This window comes from Oncorhynchus mykiss, chromosome 1 (assembly GCF_057628025.1).
Source record: "Oncorhynchus mykiss isolate SJ-2025 chromosome 1, ASM5762802v1, whole genome shotgun sequence".
Taxonomy (NCBI): domain Eukaryota; kingdom Metazoa; phylum Chordata; class Actinopteri; order Salmoniformes; family Salmonidae; genus Oncorhynchus; species Oncorhynchus mykiss.
This window is the reverse complement of record NC_143022.1, coordinates 73,952,483-73,971,998: the sequence shown is the minus strand read 5'-3', so window position 1 is coordinate 73,971,998 and position 19,516 is coordinate 73,952,483. Positions and strand designations below refer to the sequence as shown.

At 42.0% G+C, this 19,516-nt stretch overlaps 1 protein-coding gene across 1 annotated transcript in view; it reads left to right on the top strand.

Annotated features, from left to right (window-relative positions):
• rin2a (Ras and Rab interactor 2a) overlaps positions 1–19,516 on the top strand; it is a 69,779-nt gene that overhangs the window by 10,394 nt on the left and 39,869 nt on the right. Inside the window, exon 2 of the mRNA XM_021610686.3 lies at positions 10,906–11,002. Within this exon, the coding sequence (XP_021466361.3) occupies positions 10,943–11,002 (60 nt within the window). The 5' untranslated portion in view covers positions 10,906–10,942. The remainder of the gene's footprint in view (positions 1–10,905; positions 11,003–19,516) is intronic.

The following is a 19,516-nucleotide window of genomic DNA, read 5'->3' as shown; positions in this document are numbered from 1 at the left end:
GTTGATCCATCCTTCCATTAGCCTCATGGTGAAATTCCTGAATGGTTTCCTTCCTCTCCGGCAACTGTATTGATACACCATCCAAAGTGTAATCAGTCCATTTAATTCATTTGTAAAACATTTGACGAAAGTTATTCCGCTTTGATATTATCGGGTATTGTGTGTAGGCTATAGTGACAAAAAAAAACATCTAAATTCAATCCATTTTTTCCCCAGGCTGTAATGCAACAAAATGTGTAAAAAGTCAAGGGGTGTGAATTATTTCTGCAGGCACTGTACATCTCAATGATGAAGAAAAGACAGCACCAACACACACTATCACATTATCAACCATATCGCTGACATGTTGTTCATTATTCCATTTTCTTATTCTTCCTAAATATTTTACATGAAATGTTTAACTTGTTCAATCACAATTACTTCAAAAATACAAATAAGCTTTTAACATCAACACAAGGTATAATCAAAAGACAATATTTTCAAATGTTTAACATGTATGCGATGTCCATTTATAGATTTACACAATATATATTTAATGTTGTAGAATTGAGACCGAATTCAACCAAAGCAGTGAAAACAAAAATACACCTCATTGATAAAGGAAAGGCACAGCACCAACTGTGTGCATTTGCTTTTGTGCTGTGAGTCTTTATCATTGACATGTCTGTTTTGGTTGAGTTCTGTCTCAAGGTTAGGTTATGACTAGTCTTGGTAATCCCCCGACCTTGGAGCAACAGCACACGGTCTGGAGAGGATGTTGGATTCTCTTGGGAGGCTTCAAACGACTTGCTACCAATTTTGTGTCTGGTGGTAGGCTAATGTTTACGGCAGGACATGAACTGAAAGGCTCTGGACTGATTTCCTGCGCGAGTGTCATTTCCGTCTCCGGTCCAGCCGATGCATTGGATACATTATGGTAGGCGACCTGTCTGGTCAGTCTATGACTGGCAGAAAAATTAAGGGTATGATGGCCTCCCCTTTAATTGTGGTGCTTACTTTTCCCATCAAGGTAGGCATACTATTAAAGAAAATGGAAGGATGAGCTTCTTGATTTTAAAAAGCATTTGCCTTCTACAGGAATGCCAAGACATTCTTTAAAAAAAAAGCATATTTATACTGAAATGCCAAGACAATAAACGCCTAGCGAAAATTATAATAAACAAAACCATAAACAGATAAATGGGGGATACATGTAATATTACAACAGTAAAACATTGAATCCAGTGACAGCCAGGAAGAAAGGTGTAGGAATCACATGGTAGGACATCAGAGTGGATGGAGAATGGATGGATCCCTGAGTATGGTGGTTTGATCACAGAGGAAGCAGCCAGGTGGGTGGACTGGTGGTTGGATCCCTGACTGGGTGGCCCCACAAGTGGGGGATAGTGAGACAGGAAGGGTGATATGGAAGCAAGGATACAGACAAAACGCAAATGAAAAAGACTAAACAAAATAGATAAAACACAGATGTGCATTCTGACTGAGTGACCACTAACTCATCTGCCTGTTTTAAGAACACACTCTAGACTCTTGATCTGCAGATGTTGTGCTTTCTACAAACGTGCGCGGACATTTTTAAGGCCTTTTAAAACACGTATGTTTTTCAGATTATGAGTATTCTCTGATCCGACTATCAACTGTCAATTTACGGATACGATTACGAGTATGGCCAGATCCGCACAACCCCATTACGGATCATATAGACTAGCGGTTCCCAAACTTTTTATAGTCCCGTACCCCTTCAAACATTCAACCTCCAGCTGCATACCCCCTCTAGCATCAGGGTCAGCGCACTGTCAAATGTTGTTTTTTGCCATCATTGTAAGCCTGCCCCACACACTATCCGATACATTTATTAAACATAAGAATGAGTGAGTTTTTGTCACAACACGGCTCTTGGGAAGTGACAATAAGCTCTTATAGGACCAGGCCACTAATAATAATAATAAATAATTTTGCTCTTTATTTAAACAACTTACATATGCACATTTTTGATGAACAAATAAGGTTTTATAACTCCACAGGTTAATGAGAAGTGTGTGCTTGAAAGGATGCTCATAACTCTGCAATGTTGGGTTGTATTGGAGAGAGTCTTTCTTAAATCATTTTCCACACAGTCTGTGCCTGTATTTAGCTTTCATGCTAGTGAGGGCCAAGAATCCACTCTCACATAGGTACTGTGGTTGCAAAGGGCATCAGTATCTTAACAGTGCGATTTCCCAAGGCAGGATACTCTGACCATAGCCCAATCCAGAAATCTGGCGGTGGCTTCTGATTTTAAATGACATTTTCACAAAACCGCTTGTTGAAATTTCGATGAGGCTCTCTTGTTCAGATAACCGTAAGTGGACTGGAGGCAGTACGGACATTGCAATTTATTGCCCTGGCTACATCTGCAGTCCTCATGCCTCCTTGCAGCATGCCTAAGGCACGTTCACGCAGGGATCCTGGGTATCTTTCTTTTGGTCTTTTTCAGAGTCAGTAGAAAGGCCTCTTCAGTGTCCTAAGTTTTCATAACTGTGGCCTTAATTGCCTACAGTCTGTAAGCTGTTAGTATCTTAAAGACCGTTCCACAGGTGCATGTTCATTAATTGTTTATGGTTCATTGAACAAGCATGGGGAAACAGTGTTTAAATCCTTTACACTGAAGATTTTTGAAGTTATTTGGAATTTTACGAATGATCTTTGAAAAACAGGGTTGGGGAAAAAGGAACGTTTCTTTTTTTGCTGAGTTTAGTTGCGGAGATTCTCTGTATAATCCTAGATTCAGATCATTCAGGCAAGAAAAAAAACATCAGATAGGCCAGTCATGTGAAACTCATCATTCAAGCAGTCAGACAAGTGAAAATTATGGTCAGTAGAAATTACTTTTAGCTCGTCTCTCAATTAAAAAAGTGTCAATACTTTGCCCCTTGATAACAGCACACTTATGTATGTTGTAAAAGCGTTTCATGGTCGCTGCCCATATCATTGCACGATTCAGAAAATACACAATAGTTTAGGAAGCCTTGCTTTAACAAAGTTAACTATTTACTCTGTAGTGTCCAAAACGTATTTCAATCTGTCAGGCGTTCCCTTGGCAGCAAGAGCCCGCTCGGTGGATGCTGCAGTGTACCCATGTGGCGTCGGGAGCAACTGTGTGCGCGTGCGTTACCACTCCACTATGTCTATGTCATGGCTTTTGCGCCATCAGTACAGATACCAACCAATACATCTTGACCACCGAATTCCATTTGATGTCACAAAGCTGTCCAGTACTTTAAAAAACATCCTCTCCTGTTGTCCTGGTTTCCAGTGGTTTGCAGAAGAGGATGTCTTCCTTAAACAAAATAGATAAAACACAGATGTGCATTCTGACTGAGTGACCACTAACTGGCTTTTGCGCCATCAGTACAGATACCAACCAATACATCTTGACCACCGAATTCCATTTGATGTCACAAAGCTGTCCAGTACTTTAAAAAACTGTCAGGCGAATTCCATTTGATGTCACAAAGCTGTCCAGTACTTTAAAAAACATCCTCTCCTGTTGTCCTGGTTTCCAGTGGTTTGCAGAAGAGGATGTCTTCCTTAATTGACCCCCCATAAACCTAACGGACATACAGTGGGACATTAAAGTATTTAGTCAGCCACCAATTGTGCAAGTTCTCCCACTTAAAAAGATGAGGCCTGTAATTTTCATCATAGGTACACTTCAACTATGACAGACAAAATTAATTAGAGAAAAGAAATCCAGAAAATCACATTGTAGGATTTTTTTATGAATTAATTTTCAAATTATGGTGGAAAATAAGTATTTGGTCACCTACAAACAAGCAAGATTTCTGGCTCTCACAGACCTGTAACTTCTTCTTTAAGAGGCTCCTCTGTCCTCCACTCGTTACCTGTATTAATGGCACCTGTTTGAACTTGTTATCAGTATAAAAGACACCTGTCCACAACCTCAAACAGTCACACTCCAAACTCCACTATGGCCAAGACCAAAGAGCTGTCAAAGGACACCAGAAACAAAATTGTAGACCTGCACCAGGCTGGGAAGACTGAATCTGCAATAGGTAAGCAGCTTGGTTTGAAGAAATCAACTGTGGGAGCAATTATTAGGAAATGGAAGACATACAAGACCACTGATAATCGCTCTCGATCTGGGGCTCCATGCAAGATCTCACCCTGTGGGGTCAAAATTATCACCAAGAACGGTGAGCAAAAATCCCAGAACCACACGGGGGGACCTAGTGAATGACCTGCAGAGAGCTGGGACCAAAGTAACAAAGCCTACCATCAGTAACACAAATCCTGCAGTGCCAGACGTGTCCCCCTGCTTAAGCCAGTACATGTCCAGGCCCGTCATACGTTTTCTAGAGAGGTAAAAACTCAACTCGTTGTGTTTGGAGGACAAAGAATGCTGAGTTGCATACAAAGAACACCATACCTACTGTGAAGCATGGGGGTGGAGACATCATGATTTGGGGCTGTTTTTCTGCAAAGGGACCAAGACGACTGATCCGTGTAAAGGAAAGAATGAATGGGGCCATGTATCGTGAGATTTTGAGTGAAAACCTCCTTCCATTAGTAAGGGCATTGAAGATGAAACGTGGTTGGGTCTTTCAGCATGACAATGATCCCAAACACACCGCCCGGGCAACGAAGGAGTGGCTTCGTAAGAAGCATTTCAAGGTCCTGGAGTGGCCTAGCCAGTCTCCAGATCTCAACCCCATAGAAAATCTTTGGAGGGAGTTGAAAGTCCGTGTTGCCCAGCAACAGCCCCAAAACATCACTGCTCTAGAGGAGATCTGCATGGAGGAATGGGCCAAAATACCAGCAACCGTGTGAAAACCTTGTGAAGACTTACAGAAAATGTTTGACCTCTGTCATTGCCAACAAAGGGTATATAACAAAGTATTGAGAAACTTTGGTTATTGACCAAATACTTATTTTCCACCATAATTTGCAAATAAATTCATTAAAAATCCTACAATGTGATTTTCTGGATTTTTTTCTCTCATTTTGTCTGTCATAGTTGAAGTGTACTTATGGTGAAAATTACAGGCCTCATCTTTTTAAGTGAGAGAACTTGCACAATTGGTGGCTGACTAAATACTTTTTTGCCCCACTGTATGCCAGGTCCACCACGTATGTTGACTCATCCAGCTGTAACGCATAGAATTCACTGGCTTGTATGCGAAGCAGTAATAAGCAGTAATTGTTTCACAATATCTCCTGCCATGTCACTGATGCGTCGTGAAACAGTGTTGTTTGTTGTTTGTTTGTTTCCCCGGCATTGCCCCAGCTATATCTGCGGCAGCAGAAAGAATCAAGTCATCCACAATAGTATAGTGCTTGCCTGTCCTAGGTACTCGGTAGCTCACCATACAAGACCCTTATAATTAATGGTATCTGTTGCTTTTATACTTGTCTTACTACTCGAAAGTTGTCTTAATTCTCGCTCAGAAAACTCCGGTGGCTTATTTTTCAAATTGCCATGTTTTGTTTATAAATATCTGCACAAGAGTGAAGGTATCATCAAGTTGTGATCTAGTACTTCTGCACATATAACACACTGGCTGAGGAAAGGCATTACTCCCAATATAAGTGCACCCCAAATTAATGTAGTTCTCATCCTATTTGCGCCTCTTCGATGTCCAACGTCCCTGTCTGTTGTTTGGTGCATTCCCGGGCAAGGGGGCAGTAGCTGTTCGGCTGCATCAGATTCACAACTGTCTGTGTCCATGCTAGCTGAGCTAACAACAAATGTAGAATTACTGATGCTAGCTTTGGATGTGCTCATGGAAGCAGAACAACTTATGTCGTCGACAGGTGAAGGTGTAGTAGTGCTGGTAGTGGCAGTACTACCAGCAGAGCTGGTATGTGTCTCTATGGACACGGGCCCTACTAAATGGACTGTTTGAAAATGTGACATTTTTCTTTTTTTTTTTTATTACAATTTTTTGGTATTTAAAAAAACAACAACATGTGAATCACATTTTTATTTGGCGTACCCCAGTCTGGGAATACCTGATATCGACAATTGGGCTGATGAATGGTGGTACAATGCTAAACAGTATAATTGTGATATTTTTATTTTTTTATTTTACCTTTTATTTAACTAGGCAAGTCAGTTAAGAACAAATTCTTATTTTCAATGACTGCCTAGGAACAGGGGCAGAACGACAGATTTGTAACTTATCAGCTCGGGGATTTGAACTTGCAACCTTTCAGTTACTAGTCCAACGCTCTAAGCACTAGGCTACACTGCCGCCCCGATATATGCTTCATACACCCTTAAGATTCAAGTGAAAGGACATAGTTTGCTCTAGTAATAGTATGCAGGTTGCTCTGTAGATTATTGGCATCAGCTACAGTGAAAACATGAAGAAATAGAAGTGTACAGTTTTGAGAGGCACAGCCCTGTGTACCTACATGTACATGCATCCACAACAGAAGCAGAAGATTGTTATTGAAAGAGTCATGATTATAGTGGGAGGGCCATAGAGCAGCACCATTTCCATAGCACTGAAGTTCATATATGCTCTCTCAATTCTAGGCTCACAGAGCAGCCCTGCAGTGGCTCTGTTAAAATGAATGCATCCTGTGGTTTGAGCAGGACAGGATGATTGCTGCCAACGCAGACACTCAGCACCCAGATTAGCCCCAAGGCAAGCTACACGTGCCTGTGAGTTTTGCTCCGGTAGTGGATTCTGTGGAAAATAAACACATATTTCTCCTGCCATGAGATCCATAGTCATCAGCTAAAAAAGACAGTAACCATAACAAAATCATGTACCATGCACCATTCCCCTAAAATCACAGTACGTCTGAGCAGAAGATGGTAGATCACAGGGAATGCTATAACAAAGCTTTGCAAAAGACCACAGATCAATTCATTCTTAAACAATGTGCAGGACTGCTGCCATCCTTTAAAACTTCTTATGGCTGAGATCTCACTAACGGGATCGATATGACAACAGCCAGTGAAAGTGCAGGGCGCCAAATTCAAAACAACAAATCTCATAATTAAAATTCCTCAGACATACAAGCATTTCACACCATTTTAAAGATATACATCTCGTTAATCTCACCACAGTGTCCGATTTCAAAAAGGCTTTACGGTGAAAGCATCACAAACGATTATGTTAGATCAGAGCCAAGTCACAGAAAAACACAGCCATTTTTCCAGCCAAAGAGAGGAGTCACAAAAATCAGAAATGGAGATAAAATTAATCCCTAACCTTTGATTTTCATCAGGTGACACTCATAGGACTTCATGTTACACAATACATGTATGTTTTGTTCATATTTATATAAAAAAAATCTCAGTATACATTGGCGCGTTATGTTCAGTCGTTCCAAAAACATCCGGTGATTTTGCAGAGAGCCACATCAATTTACAGAAATACTCATAAATGTTGATGAAAATACAAGTGTTATACATGGAACATTAGATACTCTTCTCCTCATTCCCCTCTCATTCGCCCCCACTTTACAGTAGAAGCATCAAACAAGATTCTAAAGACTGTTGACATCTAGTGGAAGCCTTAGGAAGTGTAACATGACCAGTAACATGACCAATATCCCACTATCTTCAATAGGGAATGAGTTAAAAACAACCAAACTCAGAATTCCCACTTCCTGGTCGGATTTTTTCTCAGGTTTTCGCCTGCCATATGAGTTCTGTTATACTCACAGACATTATTCAAACAGTTTTAGAAACTTCAGATTGTTTTCTATCCAAATATACTAATACTATGCATATATTAGCAACTGGAACTGAGTAGCAGGCAGTTTACTCTGGGCACCTTATTCATCCAAGCTACTCAATACTGCCCCCAGCCATAAGATGTTAAGTCTCACCAATCTAATGAGTAGGTAGCTGGTAACCGAGAGAGGAGAAAAATCATCAGAAAGTACAACGTTTTCCCTTGAAGCGATGTTCCAGAAAACACAGCCGGACAGATCAAGCTTGTCTTGACGAGTTGTCATGTTGAGATAGTGTGATATGTTGAGGGCACACAATATTACGGTTGAGCTTTGTTGAAGTCCTAGTATAACTTGAGGTAAGGAATTTAAGTGTGCTAAGACTGGCAGTTAATTACTTAGCTAATAGTTTTTCCCCTCTCTCCGATAGAGAGAATAGCAGGTTCCGTGTGTTCAAATCGTCCTGAATATTATTTAGAAATAGATTTGGATCTTGGAGGGATAGTTCAGATTGTCTGCTCCTCTATCTACAGTCCACAGTCTCAGATGTGTCATGTCTTATACTGTGTGCTGGCCAGTGTTTGGAGTTTACTCGTTCACAATTGGTTAACCACAATACTTATCAAAGCTTGTCCGCTCAGAGAAAATGCAGGTTTATGACGAGGCTGCCCTCACACATAGAGAAGGGACATAAAGATACTGCAATTTTCCAGCCCTACCTTAACATTAGCATGTGAATGGCTTGTTTCGTCTTTTCAGATGGCATATACTACTACTACTACTAAATGAGTACCTTTTGCGTCTCTTTGATATTTTAGGTAGATATTGTGCACAAATATTGCATTTTAAAAGCCTGTTATATTAAATGAAGTGCCCTTTTTAATAAAGGCAACATTCAAATTCAATAAATCTAATTTATAATATGAATCAAGACTTGCTAAGGTGCCAAAATTCAGTATTTTAATATTCTCAAGTTTTCACCATCATTGTGAAGCCCTAGTTATTTTGTTGCCATGAAAAGTAATTCCTGAAGATTTATTTATTTAAAATTACATCATTAAGGTAAAAAAAATATATATATATATATATATATATATATATATACAAACAAACAAACAACCTGTCCCTCATTTTAAGGTCAACCCTGTTACGTGAACTGAACTCTTTTTAATATGGTGAAACCTTTCCTTAAAAAAAAATCCTAAATAAACATTGAACATCTAATAAAAGAGCTGGTTCTACTCTTTGGTCATTTTCTGGTGTTTTGTGGTGTAAAACTGAGCAGGTCGAGCATAAGTCAACCCTCTTACCCTTAGACAGGCTAGAAATATTTTAACAATACATTTTTTTTCAAGCTAGAGTTCAATTATCCCTCCCTGTTGCACACAACACGCTTCCATTTCCCTTGTGACAAGGGGATTTATGTTGGATTTGTGGCACTTTATGACAATGTAAAAATGTTGTGAAATCAACGTTTTTTTCCAGCAAGTTACACTACTCAAACTTGTAGCAGACCTAGAAAGACACCTGGGCAGAGTTTGGTTGAATATACTTTATCCCTGAATCAGAAACATCCACTTTCTGCCAAGGGTGAAAGGCACCTAATTGGTGGAACGACCCAGCATTTTTTACCTTTCGAGCAAAGGATTTGTTTGGATGGATTTAGTGCTCAGTACTTGCACTCAAATCATAAAAAGGAAAAAACAAGAAGCCTGCGATGCAATAATAGAGCTGCAAGTGTAACCTTCTGGTTCTTACTCCTAACCAAGGCAACCAGTCAGCAGGCACAAACATGATGGTACTGGAGCTCATGTAATTATTTTCTTCTGCGATGATGGAGCACAACAGATACAGGGCTCGATATTAATGCATGTCGGCTTGCACAGGACAAGTAAAAAATGTAAGGTAAAATAATCACACATGACAATATCAAACTCCAATCAGAATTGGATCATGTCCTATGGATGTGATGTATTGCTGTTCTCCCAATTTCTGCAGAGCGCATTGAGGAGGACTGTAGGCTATTGCATCGACAGGCAGGAGCAGTCTTCCAATCATCGCCAGTTGCGAGCTTTTGCGTTATACATTATTGCACACAGTGAGTGCATGCAACTTATTATATGACTTGTTAAGCACATTTTTACTCCTGAACTTTTTTAGGCTTGTCATAACAAAGGGGTTGAATACTTATTGACGCAAGACATTTTAAGTGTAAAATAATTCCACTTTCACATTATGGGGTATTGTGTGTAGACACATTTTTCCCCCTCAATTTAATCCTTTTTAAATTCAGGCTGTAACATGTCAAAATGTGTAAAAAGTCTAGAGGTGTGAATACTATCTGAAGGTACTGTATGTGATCTATCCCAATGTAATCAAGGTTTGAAATAATTCTGTTTTGTCAAATACTATATCTGGAAAAATCGGCTCATAACTGAATTTAATTGGGGACGCCTGAACTAGACAGTACTGGGCTGTACTGGAGGGCGGACACTAGCCTAACTGGATTTAAAATCTCAGGACAGGCCTGATGGAAAAAGCACATTTACGGTAAACATTCCAAATGTCGACAAAACAAAATACGCTAGGGTGCGATCTTTTTGTGTAGTTAAAATAAATTGTGCGAGAAATCGCAGAAATATTGATATAATAACCATCATATCGAAGTAAACTTGGAGTCATGCGATAAGATGTTATGTGCTTCTCCCACTACGACTCGGGAAAGCGTGCCGTTTATTAGGCTACAGATGAACTTCACTGGGTGGTGAACGTGCACGGTGATGAGCTTGATGCTGCTTTCCAATAAATATTGAGGGTCTTATTCTGGTGACATGATGATTGATGCTTGGCTGTCGTTTGACAATTAAAAATAATCTCGGTCTTTTGTCCATACTCTCATCATGTAGGGTATAACTGCACTGCATCTGTGAGCTGTTGGCTAGATAGGGCACACTCTATTTTAACGCAACATTTTTACAGACAAAAACCACCAGTAGAGTTGATATTGCGATGGAAACCTATTTTTAAACTTGTATTTTTTAAAGTTACCTTTACATGCACTACGTCATCACGTGCATCCGTTTATCCGCAATATGTCAGTTTGGTGTAAACACCCCGCTGGTGGGAAAATGCAGATTTGAAATGATTTGAATGAAAATCTGTTGTCAATTGTATGGAAACAAACCCAGCTAATGACATTTTCCTCCCCCACAGAAACAAACACAGGCACGACGAAGGACAGGAGGATAGCATGTCAACAAGCACACTCATCCAACCCAGCCTCAGGGAGAAGAAAGGGAGCTTCTTCAAGGTATGGAGGGAGAGCAGATAAACAAAGGAGAAGATTAGGAGGGGGGGTAGATGGGAGGCACCTTCCTGAAACTCTTTGTGGTTTGTTTTTGTTCTGTCCTTAACGGCCTGTTCTAGTTGTGTTTTATCAAGTGCCTCGGGTGATACTTATTTGAGAGGAAGTTTGGGTTAGTTTTGTTAACATTAATCAGTCCCCATGTTCTTTCTTTTTCTCCTCTCAATGTCCATGCATCAGATTTATAAATACCCTCCATATGAAATGTGATGTCATAGGCTGAAGTGATTTAGTTAGTTAGTTAGTAGTTTAGCACGCGTTACCATAGAGTCACAAACCCACAGCTCAGAGACTAATCTCTCTGTAGTAATGACATCTACCACATTTAAGCTGTGAACTCAGTGAGAAGCTCCTCTTTCAATAAATCTGGTGATTATGTGCTGGGAACTTGCTGGGACTTTAGCTAGTGAGTCTCTTTAGCCTAAAAATGCTTCAGGAGGTCAAAGGCCTACTCAAGGACCCATATCCCCAGCCAGGCATATATTATGGCTGTTAACTGTGTAAACCCTGCTATCTCACTCGGGGGAGAAAGAGTCATTTATAGACCTACACACAGCACCACCACACCACACCCCTCATTGCTGTGAAAAGGGTTAGAAGATATACTGATTCCAATAAACACTATAGATCTTCACTCTGAATGGGAGAGTAATAGGTTACTCTCTTTTGAACTGTTGTGTTCCATAGAACACAACCACTATTTTTATACCAGTTCATTTCTTTGACGCCATTCATTTCATATAGTAAATCAAAGGCTTCATGTGGTTGTGGCGTTCAATAGGAAATACAGTAAGGCTGCTGTAACAGCCTATCGTACATGTGATGCTTTAGCAGGGGAGGAGGGAAGAAGGGAAAGGGGATGAGAGGTAAATGACAAAGAAATAAAGGGGAGATAACTAGAATTGCCCTAGCCAGACTATACTAAGTGCGGCCCTTCCACATATTAGCCTTAAGTAGGCATCTGCATGCTAGGTTTGGTTTGCTCCTAGCAGAACTCTGCAAGGCGATGTGAACATCTGTGCCTTGAATACTCCCTCAAAAGACCTTTGTTTGAAAAACGAGAAAAAAGCGGCAAAGGTACTTGTCCCTCGAGACGCCGTAGCCAGTATACATTTCCTCAAAATAATCGGAATTAATCTAAAATAACTACAGAAATCAAATGAATTTTTCCAAGGATATCTTAGTGTGTGGTGCAGTATTTATCAAGAGAAAAAAATTGCATGAAAACCAGTTGTCTCGTTGAATGACGACAAACACTTAATGGAAGAATCCCTACTGTTGACAAATCAGACGAAGGGGCGTAGACTTCGGCTACAGGACTTCGGCTAGCCTCAGGGAAAAAACGCAGTGTGCATGAACAGCCGTAAAAACCGCTTGCCGAAGACCCAAATGTTGTCATAATATATGCAAGAACTGTTTCAGACCAGAAGCATGGGGACACCTTTAATCATTGCTTTGAACTGCTGAATGCTCGGTACGTGTGGCGGCTGTTACGAAACCAATAACTAGCCTGATAAAATTGTTGCACTCGCTAGGGGTCTTAGACCTAGTTAGCTGGTCTGTAACCTGATATAAGATGGGTGTCTATGTGAGAAATCAGCAGAGTGCACCTAGGTGTTGAATGTAGATGTGCACCAGGGAGAGCGCAACCATACCTTGGTCCAGTGCCAACGGACACCCCTTCAAATGCGGACACCCCTTCAAATGAGTGGATTCGGCTATTCCAGCCACACAAGTTGCTGACAGGTGTATAAAATTGAGCACACAGCCTTGCAATCTCCATAAACAAACATTGGCAGTAGAATGGCCTTACTGAAGAGATCAGTGACTTTCAACGTGGCACCGTCATGGGATGCCACCTTTCTAACAAATCAGTTCGTCAGATTTCTGCCCTGCTAGAGCTGCTCAACTGTAAGTGCTGTTATTGTGACGTGGAAATGTCTAGGAGCAACAATGGCTCATCCACAAAGTGGTAGGCCACATCGCAAAGCGGTAGGCCACACAAGCTCACAGAACGGGACCACTGAGTGCTTAAAAATCGTATGTCCTTGATTTGAACACTCACTGCCGAGCAGGAGCAAGGTCTGCACAATAACTTTTCGTCGGGAGCTTCATGAAATGGGTTTCCATGGCCTAAGATCACCATGTGCAATGCCAAGTGCCGGCTGGAGTGGTGTAAAACTTGCCAACATTGTACTCTGGAGTAGTGGAAACGCGTTCTCTGGAGTGACGAATCACGCTTCACCATCGGTCAGTCCAACGGACAAATCTGTGTTTGGCGGATGCCAGGAGAACGCTACCTGCCCGAATACATGGTGTCAACTGTAAAGTTTGGTGTAGGAGGTATAATGGTCTGGGACTGGTTCATAGTTCCAGTTGTATTTTAATTTGAGTTCACCTGTATTTAACCAGGTAGGCCAGTTGAGAACCATTCTCATTTACAAATGCGACCTGGCCAAGATGAAGCAAAGCATTGCGATTTTAAAAACAACAGTTACACATGGGATTAACAAACGTGCAGTCAATAACACAATAGAGAAATATATATATATACAGTGTGTGTGCAAATGTAGTAAGATTAGGGAGGTAAGGTAATAAATAGGCCATAGTGGCGAAATAATAACAATTTGGCATTAACACTTGAGTGATAGATGTGCAGATGGTGACGTGCAAGTACAGATACTGGGGTGCAAAAGAGCAACAATAAAAAACAATATGGAGATGAGGTAGTTGGGTGGGCTATTTACAGATAGGCTGTGTACAGGTGCAGTGATATAAGTCTCCAGCTTCAGTGACTTTTGCAGTTCGTTCCAGTCATTGGCAGCAGAAAACTTGAAGGAAAGGCGGCCAAAGAAGATGTTGGCTTTGGGGCGACCAGTGAAATATACCTGCTGGAGCGTGTGCTACGGCTGGGTGGCGCATAAGTAACCAGTGAGCTGAGATATGGTGGGGCTTTACCTAGCAAAGACTTATAGATGACCTGGAGCCAGTGGGTTTGGCAATGGATATGTAGCGAGGGCCAGCCAACGAAAGCATACAGGTCGCAGTGGTGGGTAGTATATGGAGATTTAGTGACAAAACGGATGGCACTGTGATAGACTACATCCAATTTGCTGAGTAGATTGTTGGAGGCTATTTTTTTTAAATGACTTCGCCGAAGTCTAGGATCGGTAGGATAGTCCGTTTTATGAGGGTATGTTTGGCAGGATGAGTGAAGGAGGCTTTGTTGCGGAATTTTAATTTTGGATTGGAGATGCTTAATGTGAGTTTGGAAGGAGAGTTTACAGTCTAACCAGATACCTAAGAATATGTGGACAACTACAAATACCAAGTCAGAATCGTCCAGAATAGTGATGCTAGTCGGGCCAGCGGGAGCAGGCAGCGATCGGTTGAAGAGCATGCATTTAGTTTTACTAGCGTTTTAAGAGCAGTTGGAGGCCACGGAGGAAGTGTTGTATGGGCCAGAAGTATACAGAATGGTGTTGTCTGCGTAGAGGTGGATCAGAGAATCACCAGCAGCAAGAGCAACATCATTGATATATACAGAGAAAAGAGTTGGCCTGAGTATCCTTGCGGCACCCCCATAGACTGCCAGAGGTCCGGACAACAGGCCCTCCGATTTGACACATTGAACTCGGTCTGAGAAGTAGTTGGTGAACCAGGCGAGGCAGTCATTTGAGAAACCAAGGCTATTGAGTCTGTGATTGACAGTCGAAAGCCTTGGCCAGGTTGATGAAGACGGCTGCACAGTACTGTCTTTTATCGATGGTGGTTATGATATCGTTTAGGACCTTGAGCGTGGCTGAGGTGCACCCATGACCAGCTCAGAAACCAGATTGCATAGCGGAGAAGGTATGGCGTGATTCAAAATGGTTGTTGATCTGTTTGTTAACCTGGGCTGTATCACAACCGGCCGAGATCGGGAGTCCCATAGGGCAGCGCACAATTGGCCCAGCGGGTTAGGGGAGGGTTTGGCCGGGGTGGGCTTTACTTGGCTCATAGTGCTCTAGCTACACCTGTGGCGGGTTGGGCGTTTGCAGTCTGACCTCGGTCGTCAGGTGAGCGGTGTTTCCTCCGGCACATTGGTGCGGCTGGCTTCCGGGTTAAGTGAGCGTGGTTTGGCTGGTCATGTTTTGGAGAGCACATGACTCGACCTTCTCCTCCCGAGCTCGCTGGGGAGTTGCAGCGATGAAACAAGATCGAAAAAGGGGGTAAATACAAACTTTTTTTTTTCCAAATAAAAGAAACCATCACCCGATCCCTCTTTCAAACTATAAACCGGAATCCCTTTTCTTTCCAAAACACTTGAGCGTGCCGTCTCTGACCAACTATCTCGTTCTCTCTCAATGATCTTCATGACCCTAATCTTCAAGACGGGTCAGTCAACTGAGACTGAGGATCTCCGCTCTGCCAAAGCTGACTCTCTCCTCTGTTCTCATCTTCATAGATTTATCCCTCTTTTCTCTATACACAAAGTCACTCGGCTCTGTCATGTTCTCTCATGGTCTCTCCTATCATTGCTATGCGCAGATGACATGCAACTACTTTTTTCCTTTGCCCCTTCTTCAGTCTAAACCCACTGCAAGATCATGGTGCTTACCTACGGAGCAGCAATGTGAACTACCCCTTCCTACATTTAGGCAATGCTCAAACCCTACATCCCAACCTGAGCACTCCATTCTGCCACCTCTGGAACTGTTGGCCATCCCACCCTTATGGGAAGTCAGCTCCTGCTCAGCCCAGTCAAGGCTCTTCTCTGTCCAGGCACCTCAGTTCTGGATCCAGCCTCCCCTTGATGCTACGATGGAAGAGTCCCTGCCCATGTTCCGAAAACATCTGAAAACCTACCTCTTCAAAGAGTATCTTAAATAAGACATATGTCCCCCCCACCCACAAAAAAAAATATTTAAAAAATAATAATAAAAACCTTGCACTTGTCTTTTCGTACTGTCACTGACATTGCTGTACTTACGACAACAGTGAAATAAGTGGTTGTTTCATCTAGCTATCTTAAGATGAATGCACTAACTGTAAGTCGCTCTGGGTAAGCGCGTCCTGCTAAATGATTAAAATGTAATAGAGAGGAGGATGAAAAGGAAAGTGGGGAAAAAAGGGAAGTGTCACTAGGTCCACTCCAGACTGAAATTCCAGGAATCTGTCTGACTTCAACCTGAGTCTTATCAGTCCAGTCATAAATCAGTTCCTGTTCATGTGGTTTACCAGACCAAGGGAAAGATGAAAGGCTATATACTCTATACTTTGGACAGTGAAGCAAAAATTTTAATTTTGGCTCTGTACTCCAGCATTTTGGTTATAAGATCAATTGATGATAAGGTGATAGGAAAGAATGTCACTTTTTATTTGAGGGTATTTTCCTACAGATCTGTTTGTAGAAATCATACGTTTTTGGACAAATTCACTTAGTGTATTCAATTAGTCTAAAGTTTAGTATTTGTTTCATATCCCTTGGATGTAATTACTGCATCACGGTTCTGAGTCATTGGGTCCATTTAAAATATATATATATATATAATCATCAACTATGTAATGAAAAGTATTCAATAAGAATATTTAATTAATTCAGCTCTAGGGAACACTAAAATAATACATCCTAGATCTGAATGAATGAAATATTCTTATTGAATACTTTTCATTACATAGTTGAATGTGCTGACACCAATCACACAAATTATCAATGGAAATCAAATTTATCAACCCATGGAGGTCTGGATTTGGAGTCACACTCAAAATTAAAGTGGAAAACCACACTACAGGCTGATCCAACTTTGATGTAATGTCCTTAAAACAAGTCAAAATGAGGCTCAGTAGTATGTGTGGCCTCCACGTGTCTGTATGACCTCCCTACAATGCCTGGGCATGCTCCTGATGAGGTGGCGGATGGTCTCCTGAGGGATCTCCTCACAGACCTGGACTAAAGCATCCGCCAACTCCTGGACAGTCTGATGGAGCGAGACATGATGTCCCAGATGTGCTCAATTGGATTCAGGTCTGGGGAACGGGCGGGCCAGTCCATAGCATCAATACCTTCCACTTGCAGGAACTGCTGAAACACTCCAGCCACATGAGGTCTAGCATTGTCTTGCATTAGGAGGAACCCAGGGCCGACCGCACCAGCATATGGTCTCACAAGGGGTCTGAGGATCTCATCTCGGTACCTAATGGCAGTCAGGCTACCTCTGGTGAGCACATGGAGGGCTGTGCGGCCCCCCAAAGAAATGCCACCCCACACCATGACTGACCCACCGCCAAACCGGTCGTGCTGGAGGATGTTGCAGGCAGCAAACGCACCAGTGGCGAATTTGCCAAACGTCCTGCACGGTGTTGGGCTGTAAGCACAACCCTCACCTGTGGACGTCGGGCCCTCATACCACCCTCATGGAGTCTGTTTCTGACCGTTTGAGCAGACACATGCACATTTGTGGCCTGCTGGAGGTCATTTTGCAGGGCTCTGGCAGTGCTCCTCCTTGCACAAAGGCGGAGGTAGCGGTCCTGCTGCTGGGTTGTTGCCCTCCTATGGCCTCCTCCACGTCTCCTGATGTACTGGCCTGTCTCCTGGTAGCGCCTCCATGCTCTGGACACTACGCTGACAGACACAGCAAACCTTCTTGCCACCGCTCGCATTGATGTGCCATCCTGGATGAGCTGCACTACCTGAGCAACTTGTGTGGGTTGTAGACTCTGTCTCATGCTACCACTAGAGTGAAAGCAACGCCAGCATTCAAAAGTGACCAAAACATCAGCCAGGAAGCATAGGAACTGAGAAGTGGTCTGTGGTCCCCACCTGCAGAACCACTCCTTTATTGGGGGTGTCTTGCTAATTTCCTTTAATTTCCATCTGTTGTCTATTCCATTTGCACAACAGCATGTGAAATGTATTGTCAATCAGTGTTGCTTCCTAAGTGGACAGTTTGAATGACAGATTTTTACCTTGTCAGCTCGGGGATTTGATTTTGCAACCTTTCGGTTACTATTCCAACGTTCTAACCACTAGGCTACCTGCCGCCCAGTTTGTCTTGCCCATTAGTAACTGAATGATGTCAGGTGTAATTTTGTATTACGTTTTTTGTAAGTGAGAATAGAAGATGTTTGAACACTAGGGCTGTCAAACAATTCAAATAATGAATCATGATTAATCAAATTCTCTCTCTCGGAGGACCTGAGCCCTAGGACCATGCCCCAGGAATACCTGACATGATGACTCCTTGCTGTCCCCAGTCCACCTGACTGTGCTGCTGCTCCAGTTTCAACTGTTCTGCCTTATTATTATTCGACCATGCTGGTCATTTATGAACATTTGAACATCTTGACCATGTTCTGTTATAATCTCCACCCGGCACAGCCAGAAGAGGACTGGCCACCCCACATAGCCTGGTTCCTCTCTAGGTTTCTTCCTAGGTTTTGGCCTTTCTAGGGAGTTTTTCCTAGCCACCGTGCTCCTACACCTGCATTGCTTGCTGTTTGGTGTTTTAGGCTGGGTTTCTGTACAGCACTTTGAGATATCAGCTGATGTACGAAGGGCTATATAAATAAATTTGATTTGATTTGAAATGATTTTTGTTAGTTTATCGCGATTTTAATCATTTTTTAATTTGCTCAAATTTGGTCCTAAAGAAAGATTTGTCAATTTAAAAAGCAGTGCATTGCAGGGACAGAAACAAAATTAATCTGTATCATAAACAAAATGCTCCCAATATTTAAGTAGGCCTACTCCACAGGAGGTTGGTGACACCTTAATTTTTATTTAGCCTTTATTTAACTAGGCAAGTCAGTTAAGAACAGATTCTTATGTTCAATGAAGGCCGAGGAACATTGGGGAGAACGGTCTCATGGTAGTGGCTGGAATGGTATCAAATACATAAAACACATGGCAACCAGGTGTTTGACATCATTCTATTTGCTCCATTCCAGCCATTTATTATGAGCCCTTCTCCCCTCAGCAACCACCTTGGGCCTACTCCCTGTTATCAATGTTCTTGAAGGTTAACACTTGCACGCACGCACACACACGGCCGTAGCTACATATGAGGACCCCGAGGTCGGGACTTTATATATTTTTTTATTTAGGAACACTGTTGGCGGCTCAACTTATTGTTGATTGTTAGTAGAATACACAAGGTGCAATTTCGAAACTTGGTTGTGCATCAGCAGTTTTCCGCTTGTTATATGTCACTCACTGATAGTCACTCAATTAGACAATGTCAGCTAAACATTTTTCGATTGGTAAATTAGTCTAGTTAGTCTAACCAGCTATTTAAACTTGTAGTTATCATGGGTGAATTACCAACAGGGCATGTTCCCGGGGGTCCTAACTAACCCTGCGAGGCCGGTCCGTAATTCATGAGCGTTTACTCGGATGGCATAAGTCATGGCACTCTGTGTAGAATTGCAGGAAATTAGCTTTTAAAACTGCAAAAATGGCTCCCCACCCCAGACAAAATG